At 38.1% G+C, this 15,986-nt stretch overlaps 1 protein-coding gene across 1 annotated transcript; it reads left to right on the forward strand.

Moving 5' to 3' along the window:
• The first annotated feature begins 11,893 nt into the window (after nt 1-11,893).
• On the forward strand, nt 11,894-15,029 carry en2b (engrailed homeobox 2b). The gene is made up of 2 exons (XM_053330082.1): nt 11,894-12,380; nt 14,713-15,029. Exons 1-2 carry the CDS (start codon nt 11,894-11,896, stop codon nt 15,027-15,029), a joined length of 804 nt encoding a protein of 267 aa, XP_053186057.1.
• Nucleotides 15,030-15,986: the final 957 nt, after the last annotated feature.

The following is a 15,986-nucleotide window of genomic DNA, read 5'->3' on the forward strand; positions in this document are numbered from 1 at the left end:
GTAATATGAGGAGATATTTTAAAACCTACAAATATGAGAGCAAGCTCTGGAAGAAGTGTGAGAGTGTCACGGATAGAAAATGAAAGTCAAGGCAGAGCGGTACACACACTTTGATTGACAGGTGATCTGTGTGAAGTAGGAGCAGGAAGGGATTACACTTCCTTACAGCTAACATTTCACTTTCAGTCAGCGTGGACTAAACTGTGGATCACTTTTCACTGCTTTGACACTAAATACATTCAATCATCTTATCTTTCAAAATCCATCAACTACACATGCTCACATACTAATGTACATTTAAAAACATAACATAACATGAGACTGCAGTTTGCTGCATTATGTTACATCTAAAAAGTGAAATACAATTCAAATAGAAAAATTCCTAACTGGAATGAGCTCCCAGTTTCATTCTCGATGACATTTAGTAAATGTTTGGGATGATGTGGTGCTTCTCCTCATGGAGGTGGAAAATCTTTGACCACCAGCCATATGATCACATGACACTGCTGGACCAATGGTAGATGTCTGGACATACCTGAAAAAAGATGCCTTCTTAGAGACTTAGGGTGTCTGCCTTGGTAGTTGAGTGGTTACCTCTCTCTCTCTCTCTCTCTCTCTCTCTCTCTCTCTCTCTCTCTCTCTCTCTCTCTCTCTCTCTCTCTCTCTCTCTCTCTCTCTCTCTCTCTCTCTCTTTTTCCTGTCGGCCTCTGTGTCAAGGTACTTTCAAATAAAGCAAAAAATGGCCAAAAATAAATCTTAAAAAAAATCAATGTATGGTATTGTGTACAAGCTTCTGTATTTATGGCCATATACAGAAGACAAGTTTGATGAGTACAGTTGTATTTCTATATCTGTAGTTATGCTATGAATGTATAGTATTCACATGGTGAATATTTAGTTTTTTTATTGCATACCTGGAATTACTCTATGTAAAAAATGTCCAAAAAGAAAGAAAAGAGAAAAAAGCATTTTGCAGCATTTTCTGATTCATTTCTGTCACTATTGTAAGGTAACACTATCCATCCAATAGAAGAATAGTTAGAAAAACAACTGTCATTTTTATTATAGTTTTGGTTTATGTAAAACAAGAGAAGAAAGAAATAAAATAATAATACTGGGTTACATATGCTAACTGTTAGTGTTTCTAGGTGCTGTGTTCAGGGACTTCAGTTGATCCTGAAATGCAGGACAAGTGTTTTGGTTGAATTAGTGAATTTTAGATATGTAATGAAAAGTTGCGAAATGTGAGTTAGTAGTTATACAATTTAAAAAAAAAAAAGTAATATCAAAGATGTAGAAAAAAATACCAAAGGCCTCACGACCATAAGGACAAAGTCTTTCTTTTTTTAATAAATTGAAATGATGATATGTTGTGTGGAGCAGACAGCCTGCCAGTGTCTCTGTAGATTAAATGTTGTCATCAGACCATTGTGGAGCAACAGTACATTTTAATAACAGGATATTAATTGAAACAGAGAGAATGACCTCCAAGAGCCAAAGTGGAGAGAAAGCAGGCAGAGATTGTCTAATAGAAAACTTCCCCAGGGTTTTACAGACAGTGGTACTTACTGCCAGTCAGATTCAATCAGCTCTATCAGATTAAAAGAGACCAAGCAACACACTTTTAATTAGGGCACTTTAAAGTATGATATTTTGCAGGAATAATAATAGCCTTTGCTGATGGTTGGTGAGAGGATGACAGGATGTGGTGAAGGAGAAGATAATGGAAAATAAAAAGAGATGGTCGTTACACAGCAGGTCAAGGTTATATTTAACTCCACGCTGCACTCAGTCTCTTTTTATTCTTTTATATGTAATAAATGTCACATGAAGGCTTTGTCCATCACTAGAGCTTATAAATAGCCACATCTGTACAGGAAATGGATTCATATTATTACTAATAAAACACATGTCTTAGTTAATGATGCTATATCTGATCAAACACACAAGACTCTTCATCCTTTTTTTAAATAACATAATACAAGAATAACAGAATATTTTCATGTGACTGAAGCATGTCAATGTATCACATGTGGACAAATTACACAAGAATCACATGCTGAAATGCATTTAACATGCATATACACTGTCGCAAGTTGGAATCAAATCTTTTTTACCTCTTTCCATGAAATGATTGTGACAATGTGATTCATTTTTAATACATAAAGTTTATATCTTCTCAAAACGTTATTAATCAATCTCTTCCAAACATATGACAATGAACATTTAAATAGGAATAAACAGAGGATTGTGTCTGAAAACTAAATGATTTAACTTTATGGGCGACAGTGTATTTGACATATATAGTCACATTTCACATGTGATACATTTACAGGATTATTTATTTATTTAAAAGCAGGTTTAATTAATAGGGACAGATAAAATAGACATAGACGGGCTAGAACAACTGTGTGATGCTAGTATCACAGAGCTAATGCTAATTTGCAGCATCTGTGTTCCTAAGAGGGCTTCAATGGAAGTAAGAGATGAGAATAATCAAAAATAAAAAAAGGAAGTAAAGCAAGTACAGGTGGATATTACACATGATAGATACACATAATAACACTAGACATGATGAGTACATGTTTGCTGTTGAATGAACCAGGAGTTAGTGAGTCTCATGGAAGTGTTGAAGTGTTCAGTTATTCCATATGTTTGCTCCTTTCAAAGAGAAAATATATTTACAGAATGAGACTTTATAGTTTCCACTTAAAGCTGCTGGTGATCTGCTGCAGCTGTGAGGAGAGAGTCTATTCAAACATTTAAACACACATTTTATATGATGACAATTGAAAAAGGTTTCAAAATTTAAAATGTTGTATTTACTTGAAATATGACAATTATGGTACCTTAATCACTTCTTTGTCTAGGATTGACATATTTCAGAAGTGAAATGTGAAAACAACATATTCACAAGTCATTTCACATATGTTTGAGAGAGAACTGAGCACAGTACATAGAAATACAAAAAACGACACACAAGCCTGAGAGCAGGATCACCTTAATACATTTAAAGACTTCACATGAATATGTAGCAGTAACAGTTCAGTCATGTGTTTGCCCATAAAACAACACTAGACTCAAACATGTGTTTTTCTTTTAGTTCCCTGACTGTGATGTTGTTCTCTTCACTGTGCACAATGAGGATTCATCTACTGAAAGAGGAACGGTTATTGCTCATCTTAAATCTGGATTTTTCAGTGAAGTAGGAAACATATTGTGTCCACTTATTATACTTTATTTAAACCAAAAAAAAAGAAGACATTTTGGATAATTCAGTGAGAGAGGAGTAATAATTCTCTTAATGGAAATAATGAACACGAGGAAAATAAAATCCAACAAAAGTCAAGTCAAATAAAATCAACACAAATGAATATAAAGAGAGATAGAACCTCATATTAAACGATCTTCTGTATTTTCTGAGATATAGTACGACTTATGGACCAATCATTAAATCAAACAGTAACATAACATCATGTCAATTCATATCCAATCATTACCACACAAAGAGAACATTATTACAAATATCAGCAGACATAACTTTATGAAAGATAGTAGAGAAGAGACTCAACACTAATGTCCACCAGATGTTGTAAAGGTTGATCTTTGTGTAAAGGATTGTGCAGACATAAAGAATCTTCATTCTCACATCACATTTAGTTGAATGTGCAGCTCAGCTTTGGCCTTTCCAACACACATTTCCCAAAAACTTGAAAAAACAACACAGAGCTGTGCCTCCTGCTAAAGAACCCCTGTGTGTGCTGCATCCTTTCTCTAAAGAGGAGAAAGTTAGGGAAGCCTTTTAAAATTAAAAAAAGCAATGGAGCAAAACCTTCTTTTGTCAGCCAAGACTGCTGTGAACTCATGCAGGACCGAGCGCCGGTCCGGGCTGCCAAGCTCCGCTGGAGCCAGGGAGGCCCGTCAGTCTGGCCTGCAGGCTGCTTTCACACCGGGTTTATCCACGGCACAACGATCAGGAGGATTAAAGCAGTAACTGATAGCAACAAGCCTGCTCACGGCCTTTTGAACATGCTGTCACAGGCCAGGACAGAAACACACACCGAGTGGTGCTGGAGGAGCACAGAGAGGAGGACAAGGAGTGTGTCCAGGTAGGATTCAAACTCAGGCTTTTTCATCTAAGAGTTAAAGGTGTTGTCCTCTTTATCTTGTAACTTTGATTCCATGCATACTTCCATAGAAACTTTGACATTTGGCCTTTTAGTGTGTACAGAAGGAGTTTTACTGATGAAATAAACTCTGACATGTAGCTGAGGATGAAAGCAGCTAAACTCATAATAATATTACACAGTGAAAGTTCATTTTTTTAATAAGATACATTCACTTTTGTAAAATGTAAATTTATATGAGTTATGTATTTGAGTTCCAAAAGAGAGATATACTTCAACCATTGTGCATTACAACAAATATCACATATTTATTAGTAAAAACTCCACTAACTATTTGAATGAGTGAATTTGGCCTAGAAGTAGATTTAACAATCATGTTTTGTCATATAAGCTGTCAGGTTTAAAACTGACAGGTAGATGACATCATTCATTTTGATGGGATATGAAATCACCATTTCAGTCAGAACAAATGTTGCTTTTTACAGGATATATTATTATATACATTTGTCATTCATCTTTTTAAATGAACATGGTAATATTAGTGTTCTAGTGCACTGAGGCTTTACATGATCATTTAAACCAGGTTTGAAGTCTGAAGTCTCTCAACCTCTAAACTCATATGATTTTTAAAATGTTTAAGCATCAGCTGATGTTTAACCTGATGTTTGACATATCTGCTGTTAGATTGGAAGGTATCAGAATCCTATTAGCTTTCAATCTGATGTTAATTGAATTAGAAATATAGAGACAAAACAAGCTATATAGGCCTACTGGTGTGTATCATTAAAACATCCATTCTGTTTACCTGCAGCCTGTTGAAATATCCACAATAAAGGGCATAAAATAATATAGAATGAGGACATGAGTTTCTCCTTATTTCTGTCTGCATGAAAGAATGATTTAATGAAGTCTGAAAGAGTCAAATGAAAAACACAAGTCTTCCTTCTGGTTTTCTTCTCTAACACCTTTCTTATAAATAAGTGTAATAATTCTGTTCCTGTCCTCAGCAGTAATAGTGTTACTCTGACATAAAAAGCTTGAATCATATTGATGTTCAAATTTCTCAACCTTGTCATTGGAGGTCTGCTGCTCACCACGTAGTATAAAACCTGTAAGAAAAGAGGATGACTTGACGTCTGCCGTGCCTAAAAGTCATGTTTGATTTCACATTTGCAACACAAATCAGCTTGTTTTTAAAGATTTTATTCTCATGTAGTGATCTGCTTCAGTAAGCTTTGGCAGCTTGTTTTTTCCCCTCTTTGCTTTTGTAAAAAGAAGTCTTAAAGAATATGAGAGTAAAGAGATGAGGTCTGACAGCTGTTTTTGCAGTTTAATGCTCTTCTACAGAGATCAGAGAATGAAACATGCATACAAATCATACACACTACTGTACACGTGTGCTTCTGACAAAAAGCTTTCAGTTCCTCTGGCTCATTCTCTCTCTTGTGATCATCATCTAGCATCAGGTCACAGTTCAACCTGCTGTTTTATTTCCCACTAGCGATCTGTTAGAGGCAGAGTGTGTGTTTGATTATTGTGTGGCCCTGCACTAATTCCCCGGTCCCTGCATGCGTAAACAGAGCAGACAGAGCGGAATAGGAAGTGTCCCCTAACCTCGGAGCTCCCCTCGTCCCTCCACCCCCTCTGGGAGGTTTTGTAAGGCGGACAGGAAGCTGATGGTCCCGGCTGACCTCTGCTTTTGTCTGTGGGCTCATCTCACATCTGGGCACCGACACAATGTAGGAGACAGCAGCATTCAGAGTGGCACAAAGCCCTGCCTCTCATCTTCAGGGCTGCACTTTCACCAAAAGCCTAAAGCTATGGAAATGATATTAGACATGTTGTTGTTGGTTAGTGGACATCACTTCCATCACTTCTATCACAAGTTATTTCAGATCATAAGTCACTGTTCCACTCTTAACAAGGTTCTTTACATGTTCTAATGGTTCTATGTGGAACCAGGATGATCTATGGATTCATTAAGATAAAGATCTATATATCAGATGAAAAGCCAGAGTGCTACTTCAAAGGTTCTTGCTGCTTGCTTGTGATATCTTACAGAGTCAGAGTGGAGCCATGTGTGTCAGCTAATGTATGATATGATGCATTATATTCACTATTCATATGAAGATTAAACTCAATATTAAAATCACACCTTGTCATGTCAAAACTGGACATTTATGATACAAAACAATGTCGATAAATGCTGAAATTATAATAAGAATGACGTCATATTTCAAAAAAGTATATTTTGATTGTATTTGTAATGTCTAAAAAAAACTGTTCCGCAGCACTTATTGAGATGGATTCACATACTGGTTTTACTGGGAGGTAGAATTCAGAGAGAAGGAAGATAAATCAGCACGTGGGCTTCATTTCATGCTTTTATTATATTCTATTTGTTCATTTTGAAGTTTTTATGACTTTTTAAATTTATTTCATTTAATATAGACTGTTTAATGTAATGTTTGTCTGAAGAAGACTGAACGTGTGTGTGACTGTGTGTGTGACTGTGTGGCGTTATGAAGAAGATCATGAATGGATAAACACGTGTCACACCTCAATAATCCAGCGTCTATAAATGTCCTCAATATAATTACACTTTATATTTATTCCCATATTCATTTATTTATTTTTGTAATTTGAATTATTATTTTACTACTTGATGTTTCAGAATTTACAACCTCTTGCATTAGATGGCGCAGCAAAATAGTAAAGTAGGCAAAGTATTGACAGCAGGGGGAAACATATAGAAAACTCACCTGAGTGACGTCAAATGTGCATAAAAAATGTAATGAAGCTGATGCTTATTTAGATAATATCCAAATGTGTCTTACGCAGGCTAATCAGTATCCTGTGTATTATTACTGTATGAACACATCAGCTTCATTAATGATTGTAGAGATTTAAGGTAACACATTAAAAGCCCGCAAACATTATAGAAATGTAGATTAAAAAAAAGGAACAAAATGAGGCGCACACTCGAATGACATAGTAGCAAAAAATATTTATAAAAACAAGAACAGCTGCTCTGTAATTTCAATAATGATCAGTTGAGAAATAATGTACATAAGAAGTGAAATCGTATTCATGTATATCTTATTGATCCCGCCATTGTGCACACAGACTGGACGATGTCAGATATGCACACAGCACACATGGCAGCACTACGCCTGTCCAGTATGAAATATGTTTCCTCATGAGCTGATATTACTCATCAAAGTGCTTGTGTAGACTGGACTCAGTTTGATGCTTTGTTACTATGGTGACTCAGCATTATGTTTTAATGCATGTGCTTTATTCTGCATTGCATTCTTCTACATGATGTTTTTGAAAGGTGTAATCGCTTTTGATCATATCTATCAGATATTGTGTGAGATGAATGAAGGGATCAGCGTGAGTGTTAGTGGACTGAACATTATCATCAAGCATTTATTTTAGTGTTAAATAAGAATTGAGTTGGTGTTTGCAGATTAACATCATCATCATCATCATTAAAGAAAGCCTCTATCATGCAGAAGTCAGCTCGTTACTAAATATTTAAAAGCCAGTTTAGTTTCTCCACAGTGATAATTATCCTAATAACGAAAGTAGAAACGCTTAAAAGATAGTTAGTGTAAAAAATAAAATAAAATAAGTGACAGGCAACATAAAAGCTATTTAAAGCAGAGATTTAACCCGAGAAGGTAGATCTAGCCAGGAGGAAAACAAGCTGTAATAGATCATATAATAATAATAATAATTATTATTATAATAAATCCATTGCTTGCGTTGACATATATGGGGAATAGGTTGTATAATGAGGCCCGTGGCCCCCGCCTCAACGGCTTCACTGATCCTCATATTTAGTTCATTCCACTTCTTTAAAGCATGACAGTTTTTCTACCATGTCAGCATCTGTAAGATTTTTCAAATGTTTTTATTTGATTTATTTGGATTTTTAAGCCGAATTTAACAGCAGCGCGTTTCAAGGTGGGGGGGGGGGTATCTGATGGCATCCCATGTTAGTATGAAGAGAATGTAAAGATGTGTCCAAACTGTTGACTTGTATTGTATGCAATGTACATTCAACATGAGTTGAATATCGTTCTGGTCCAGCCGCACTCAGCTCTGCAGTCATATTAAATGTGAGTGTTATAAAGAGCATTTAAATCATCCTCCAGACAGGTTGACCTTTTCATTCCTAACTGTTCTCTATTACACATCAAACATTTGAACGCACAGTTTTACTTTGCGCTGATAGGCTATCACTTTATTTTAAAGACATCTCAGCGCGTGCAGCTGAAACAAGTTTCCACAAAAAGCTTTTAGAGGTTGAAGTTTTCTCCCGCCGACAGCAACACGTCTGAGTCCAGTCTGACTCTAAAGGAAAGCAGTGAGCTTTAATGCTGCTGTCCGGTCGGCTCAGTGAGAACACACCGAGCTGCTGCACGTTTCCTGCGGCTGATAGCGCTCTGTAGCCGGCTTACTGCAGGCTGCACACACCGCCCGCAGCCTTCTGACCAAATACTAAGTATATATATATATAAAAATAAATATATAAAGTTCTAAAGAACAACAACTAGAAATATTTAACATAAAATATAGTTATTTATTTAAATGATCCATTGTTATTAGGTGTTGTGATTTATTGGAGAACTTTGAAACATTTAGTGTTTTCGTGGGTCGTGGTGTGTGATGCGGACACATTTATTAGTGAATATTTATAATTTGTGTTGTGGTATGAATACAACGGAATAAAACCGTGATGCTCGTTAAAACCTGGTTATTAACACATAATTAAACCTAAACTCCTCCTCTATGATCACAGACACTTCTATTTTAGAAGACAACCCCGGCTTTTTCAGTCAACTAATAAATATATTTAGACTTTGTTGCTCACTTTATTTTTGGGTTAAAACTTAGTGTAAATGCTCTTCAGTAATTCAACCAGTTTTAGCCCACTTTCTTTCTGCATATAGCAGCAGAAAAAGTCATATAAGTGTGTTTTGGCTCATAGGTCTGATAGTTAGTTATGGCTGCTCCATATGCAAACTATCACATACAAATAAGCCTAGTAGTATACACTCTATCAATGCCAATGATAGGCCACTCTCTCTCTCTCTCTCTCTCTCTCTCTCTCTCTCTCTCTCTCGCACACAGACACACGGGGGGGGGGGGGGGGGGGGGGGGGGGGGGGTCACAGTTCAGCATGGACAAACATCACTGTGTCTCAGACTTCAGTGGTTCTGACGCTGCGTTCAGGTGTAATACTACCAAACCATATCAATAAATCTTTTTTGATTTGCGGTATACTCGGCCCGCTGGCGTGTGTGTGTGTTTATATTGATCCCGATCAGGCAGAGAGAGGAGGGGAACACACTGACCTATAAACGCTGCGGTCAGTGTGTACCTGCTTTAAATAAAAATGTTCCAGTTTGGCTACCCAGCCTCTGCTATCTGAGGATCTTCCGATGAAGAAGCATCATCCCCTCACACCTCTCACACCTTTCTCTCCTGCGCTCAATGATACATTTCTCCTTACCCCTGAGAACATGCATCACCGTCTTATAAAGGAAACATTGAAATGCATCAAACAGGCTGCCTGCAGCTTTAACACACGGTGTGATAATAGAACATATATCTGGAGTAGTGAAGGACAGTTAGAGTATGTGCTTTTTACAGCCACATTTATACTCATTCATCATTTGGTGGCTCTGTCATTTATAATTGTTTATTAAAAATGATGCAACTAATTACCTTATGGTGGAGTGAAATAATACCCAATGTAAAATAGTGAGCAGGGTATATGCATACAATTTACAATGTAGTTTATTTTATTAATTGTTTTAATGACTAATATACAACCATCAAATGACTCCAATGTCACCGTTTTATGAAATGATCACGTGGAGATGCTCAGGAGGAACCCCTCCCCAGTACGGCTGCATAAAATAGCATGTGAGCAGCATGAATAACATTATGCAGAATGTTTTATCTACAGCTGACCTGAGGCCAGATCACCGAGCCCACAGCACCAATCACACAGCAGGGTGAGAATATGTGAGTAGTTGGAAGGTAAGAAACGTCACCATCAAATTCACTGACAGCTCTTTACAACAGAACAGTCCACAGAACTAACGCTGAGTTGTGATTACCTAGAATCATTTCTAGGATAGAATGACAATTTGAACGAACGAGCATTTAAAATGAGAGAGCACGCAACAGACTGAGCCTGTATGCACACACAGGTCAGAGGATGCACTCTGTATATGAGCTGGGCCCTTTATTCTCTATGATGTGTTTAGAGGACTATAAAGCCACTCTGTCCCCTCCCTGTTATCATAGCTACAACATGACCATCATGAAATGATCACACTGAACAACTGGGGAGCTTTATATGATTCATTTATTTGGAGACATAAAACTCTCAGCTGTTGACATAATTCACGTTTTGACTACTCGGCTATATTTGTGTTTTAACCTGTGCTGCATTCACGCCCCATGTGAAAATGTGTACAGTACAATTAAAGTTGAAAACCGAGTGTAAAAACTGAGACATTTAGAAAATGTGAAGGTGAAATTTCAGTGGTGACCTGGTCATCTGAGCTATGAGATAACTGCTTATACAACTAAGTGAACATCTCATGGTGGAACATGGTTATTCCAAATTGATCTGAAAGCAGAATAAGCCTAACCATCGTCCACGGTATAAGAACAGCTCAGCTCCTGAACATCTTAAAAGCACACAACTGTCTACTGCCGCCCTGCATGCATTTGTTTGGAGTGACATACATTAATATCATTGTAACTGCTAACCACTTAATGCAACAATTACGGAAATGAGCTACTAGGCTATATTATTATATAAACGAAATTATAAAAGCTAAAGGTTCAAGCTTCATTCTAGGTTCTTAAAGTGTGTTATTTCCAGCCCAGAGTGTATCACAAACACTGTGCTATCAATAAATAAATGTGAATTTGGAATAATATATGTATATATTATATCATTTCATAATGTTTGTTTGGGCTGATTTGAAGGGAACAGGACTGTTATAGGCCAGTGTCTACTATTTACTGATATCAGCTGAAGGTTGAACTTTATTTTCAACTGGTAGCCTCACATTTTAATGTGTACCTACTAAATACCTGATACCTGATTAATAATAAGAAATTTCCGCTATGACCTGAATGCATCACATAAGAGTGGATTGGATTAATCTGCGCCTCCGGGGAATTCCGGGAACGTCACATGACACAAATTCTCCAGTTGTATTGGTCCGAGGCACGTGTCTGTGAGACTCGTAGTACAACGTCATCGCAGCGTCTCGCAGCCAATCAGAAATGAGAACCAAAATCCGTAGTGAAAGTATTTGAGCGGCTTCTATATGAGAGCAGTTTAGTGCTGCTGGAAGCATCAATAATTGTGTGCAGGGATCCGGAAACATTTCTATAGATTCTACAATTTTTTAACAAGTATTTAGGATCTTAAATCCGAGCAGCGAGTCCAGCAATGAGGAGTAGATTAATACCACAAACTGAAGCATGATTTTTCTTTGTCAAAATCATCAGAGGCGCGTTTTCACAGCAAAAACAATCTGAACTATTCTGCCAAAAAAGGAGTTGAGCTTTTCTCAGTAGCTCAGTGGTAAAAAAACAAAACAAAAAAAAAACCCTCTAGTAATTCATTGATAAGAAAGTAATCAGGACGCATCAGAAAATTGGAATTACTACTTTGTAGAGCGGCGCAGAGAAAGAGGTGCTGAGGGTGATCAGGCTTCATCATTATGGAAGAAAATGCTCGCCGAGACCCGGAGCGTCCAGAGGACTCCGGTGAGGAGTCCAACAGGGCCATCCTGCCTCTCCTCCAGCCACCTGGAAACCAGCAGTCCCACAGGATCACCAACTTTTACATCGATAACATTTTAAGACCGGACTTTGGCCGAAAGAGAAAGGACGGGACTGTGACCCGGGAGGGAGGCAGTCTGGGACGAAGAGAGGAGCTGACAGGGAGGAGAGCATCCAAAACTGGCAACCCGCAGCAGGGTGGAGCAGGACCAGAGGAGAAGGACGACTCTGAAGCATCCGACGACCAGCATCCGGATACTGATGCCAGGAAGGCCGAGCTGATAGCCGGTGGTGTGGATGAGAGGGGTCGGGTGGACGACGAGGACCGCTGCCGCAGCCCTCAGGCCGGCTCGGCCAATTCGGCCAAACAGATGCTGTGGCCGGCCTGGGTCTATTGTACCCGCTACTCAGACCGTCCGTCATCAGGTTGGTGGAAAAAATGTTTCTCAGTTTTTTGGTAAATTGAAAGAAGAAAAACGAAAGCTTGTTGAGAGAGGCTGCTTCATTTCAGAGAGAGAAAGAAAGAAAAGAGCCATCCTCCTCTTAATTATTACAGGCTGCACAGAAAAAAACTCCGATTGCATTATTTCCAAGTTTAAAACTTCTTCACGCTAATTTAAAAAAAAGAAAGAAAGTGAAATAGCATTTTATTGTGTGAGCTGTGCAACCCCCAACCCTACTTAATAGACATATCACTTGTAACAATTGACAAATCAATTATTGCATCATCAGAACTATTATCTTGATTACTTTGCACTTTCAGTATAAAGGTGATAGTAACATCATTAGAATATACTTCAGCATATTTGACATGAAACAAACTACTTTAAATGAAAATCAGAAACTAACAGGAGCTGCTTTCGATGCACTTTGATCTGAATTTGGCGTCGAAATAAGGATAAAGTGGACAGGAGGACGTGCTGTTGTTTAAAAGTGTTCTGAATTTAAAGCAAGAAATAGAAATATGAGTCAAAAGTAAAATAAAAATTTAGAGAAGTGAAGTAAAACCAAGTTTAACGCCATTGTTCCTCACTCTTCTTTGTTAATATTCCATTAGCATATTTTTGACAATGGGAGGGAGTCTAAAAAGTGAGGGCCGTGTGTCCCAGCAGAGATGGGTTCGATGTTAAATGCACAACACAACTTCAAAGCTTTTTCACCCGCTAACAAAATATAAAACATTTTGCTATAATGTGCACAGTGGCTATGAAATGATCTGCTGTGAAGCATTTAGTGCATCTAATCCAGACGATCATAAAGCTTTTCTTTCCTCATCTCCGCAATGCACTGTTGAGAAAAAGCTTGTTTTATCTCAGAATTGAAATAAATTGGACTCTAAATGATGACTCATTTTTAAAATCCAGCGCAGTTTATGAACGCAGTGAGCGCGTGGTGCACTTCCACTTTCTTTTTATCCTGATTTTTAAAATGCATTTATTGTGAAGTAATATTGCTAAAAACAATTAGCAGGCAAGTGGAGGAAATGTTTTAGCGATCGATGGATGAGTTCAGATTGATGAGGTCATAACTAAACGAAAACATTTGGAAATGTTGTTTTTATTGTTGTATGAAACCCCCCAAAAAAAGTTTCCATCGAGGTCCAGGCCCGAGCTTATGGAAATGACCACAAAGGGCCTTGAAAGGGGTCAGGAGGCTGCAGCTTCCCCCTGCATTACTAAACCTATTAAACTATAACTTCATATTAAATGAGTCAGTTATTCAATAATATGACGAAAAATGGTTAGAATGCGCAAAATGAGTATTGTTGTCAAACTAAAGGCAGGCTCTGTTTGGACCAATAACATGTCAGATTTATAGAGTAACTGTTGGATGGCACAATCGATACAGGCCTGCTGTGTTTTTACTCATTTCAAATCAAATCTGAAATACATGTTTACATCCATTCACATCTGTTTGCTTTTGACTTGTTCATGATAGAAACGTCTAAATATTAGAATGGAGGCTAATTTAAAAAAAGGCTTATCGCGTCTTTTTAGGAAATTACTTTTTTAAAAATGTAGTTCCTATGGTAACAGAGAGGGAAAGAGGCGCCTAACTCCCCCATCCTCCATCCTATTCTAACCCCACCCCCCATCTGCACCCTCCTCCTCCTCCTCCTCCTCCCGTCCTCACTGTTTGTGCTGCAGAGCTGGAGCTGTAGGACATGCAGCCACCATGCTGCCTGCTAGCTTGCTGCTATAAAGTATTGCAGAATATTTTCCATTTAATTCTTGGTTGTATTTGTGGTTGGAATTAAAAGTCCTGTCTGGAAAGTGTATTTTGGGATAGAGCATCTTTTAAAAAATCATCAGAATCTCACAATATCCTGTAAAAAAATTGACATGAGGCATTTAACATTCACAGCAGCTTATAAATGCAACACAATAATAAAGTAGGCCTATCATTAAAGACAACATGAATAAGTACACAACACAAATTAAGAAAAGTTGCTAAAATATACTATTAGCAGTTAGTCATGTGTTTCTTACCATGATATTTCATTTAGCTGGCAGTGGGTCATGTGATTCAGGCAGCACCAGGAGCTCCTGATAGGTCACTGAGCAGGTTCAGACGGCCAATAATAACAATCATTTCATGACTCAAATCTCAACATGAAGAAGCAACATTCAATGTCTGTCCACTTAAAAATACATTTTGGGCCTCACTACAGATATTTTCTGTTCAACTCATTATTATTAACCCAAATCTGCTTTTAAAACTTATCCTTACCCTTCAATGTCATTTTTGTCCACTCAAGGGCCCAGATCCCGTAAACCAAAGAAGGCTCCGACCCCGAGTAAAGATGACAAGCGGCCCCGGACGGCCTTCACCGCGGAGCAGCTACACCGGTTAAAGACTGAATTCCAGAACAACCGGTACCTGACCGAGCAGCGGAGGCAGAGTCTGGCCCGGGAACTGGGTCTCAATGAGTCTCAGATCAAAATCTGGTTTCAGAACAAACGGGCCAAAATCAAGAAAGCCACTGGGAATAAAAACTCTCTGGCGCTGCATCTCATGGCGCAGGGACTGTACAACCACGCCACGTCCAAGGACGGCAAATCGGACAGCGAGTAGAGGAGACACTGGTGGGGAGGAGGGGGGGGGGGGGTCTGAACCATGCAATAAAAATCACTTCAATACCAGCATTCATATTTAAACTCAACCAGAGACGATATTCTGCTATTTTGTTTGTCTTTTGATGTGGGGAATAAGCGTGTGTGTGTGTGTGTGTGTGTGTGTGTGTGCAGGCTACGTGTCCTCAGGGCTGTTAAAACGACGACCCAAGTCAAAGATAGTGCTGCGTTCATGTCACCAGCAGAAGTTGAGAATTTCCAAGATGTAGGCTACACCTGTTACCTACACCTTGTGTGCATTGTAAAAGTGCAGTGGCAGCTTAATACGTAGGCTAAAGATTATTAATGAACTCTTTAATGTATTGTTCCTCATGCGCCAATGAATAGCAGTAATGCTAGTAGGCTACACTTGTGTTGGACATTTAAGGGCCACCTTCCAAAATTGCTCGGCAATGATTATTTGGTTATTTGTTAGCTAAAATAATGGCTAGTAGCCGACCAACTGATATGCTACCATTATTATTTAGTAGGTATGCTAAAGGCTAGAGCCTAGTTTTAGGTTTGGTTTCGGCCTACAACATTTAAATATGACTGAGACAAACATTGATAGTAAGGGCTATTTTGAAAAATGTAACAACGTTAACTGTGACTGTGTGCGACAATATTGCTTTTAACGGAAGTGTAGAAACTAGCCATATTGAGTTGATATCAGATAAGATGAGCTCAGTTTTCTCAGCTTCAGTTTCCGGTGAAAAAATAAAGTGACCTATGGAACAGTTTATGTACAGGTCCAGCATGACACTAAAATGTAGCATAATACAGATTTTAGTCGTAGTTTATAAAATATCAACATCCTTACCTATCTATCCTTGCTGGAGTTGTGCCCTCTCACATCATATCAGGCTCATTCATGCATTATTTTAACCTAAGTGACACAAAGTAACTGATAACAATGACT

This window comes from Scomber japonicus, chromosome 12 (genome assembly GCF_027409825.1).
Source record: "Scomber japonicus isolate fScoJap1 chromosome 12, fScoJap1.pri, whole genome shotgun sequence".
NCBI lineage: Eukaryota > Metazoa > Chordata > Actinopteri > Scombriformes > Scombridae > Scomber > Scomber japonicus.

Excerpts from the sequence above, each read along its gene's own strand:
- en2b (XM_053330082.1), top strand. The coding sequence starts at position 11,894 with ATGGAAGAAAATGCTCGCCGAGACCCGGAGCGTCCAGAGGACTCCGGT. Across the intron at positions 12,381-14,712 it reads CTCAGACCGTCCGTCATCAG|GGCCCAGATCCCGTAAACCA; the intron begins GTTGGTGGAAAA and ends TGTCCACTCAAG.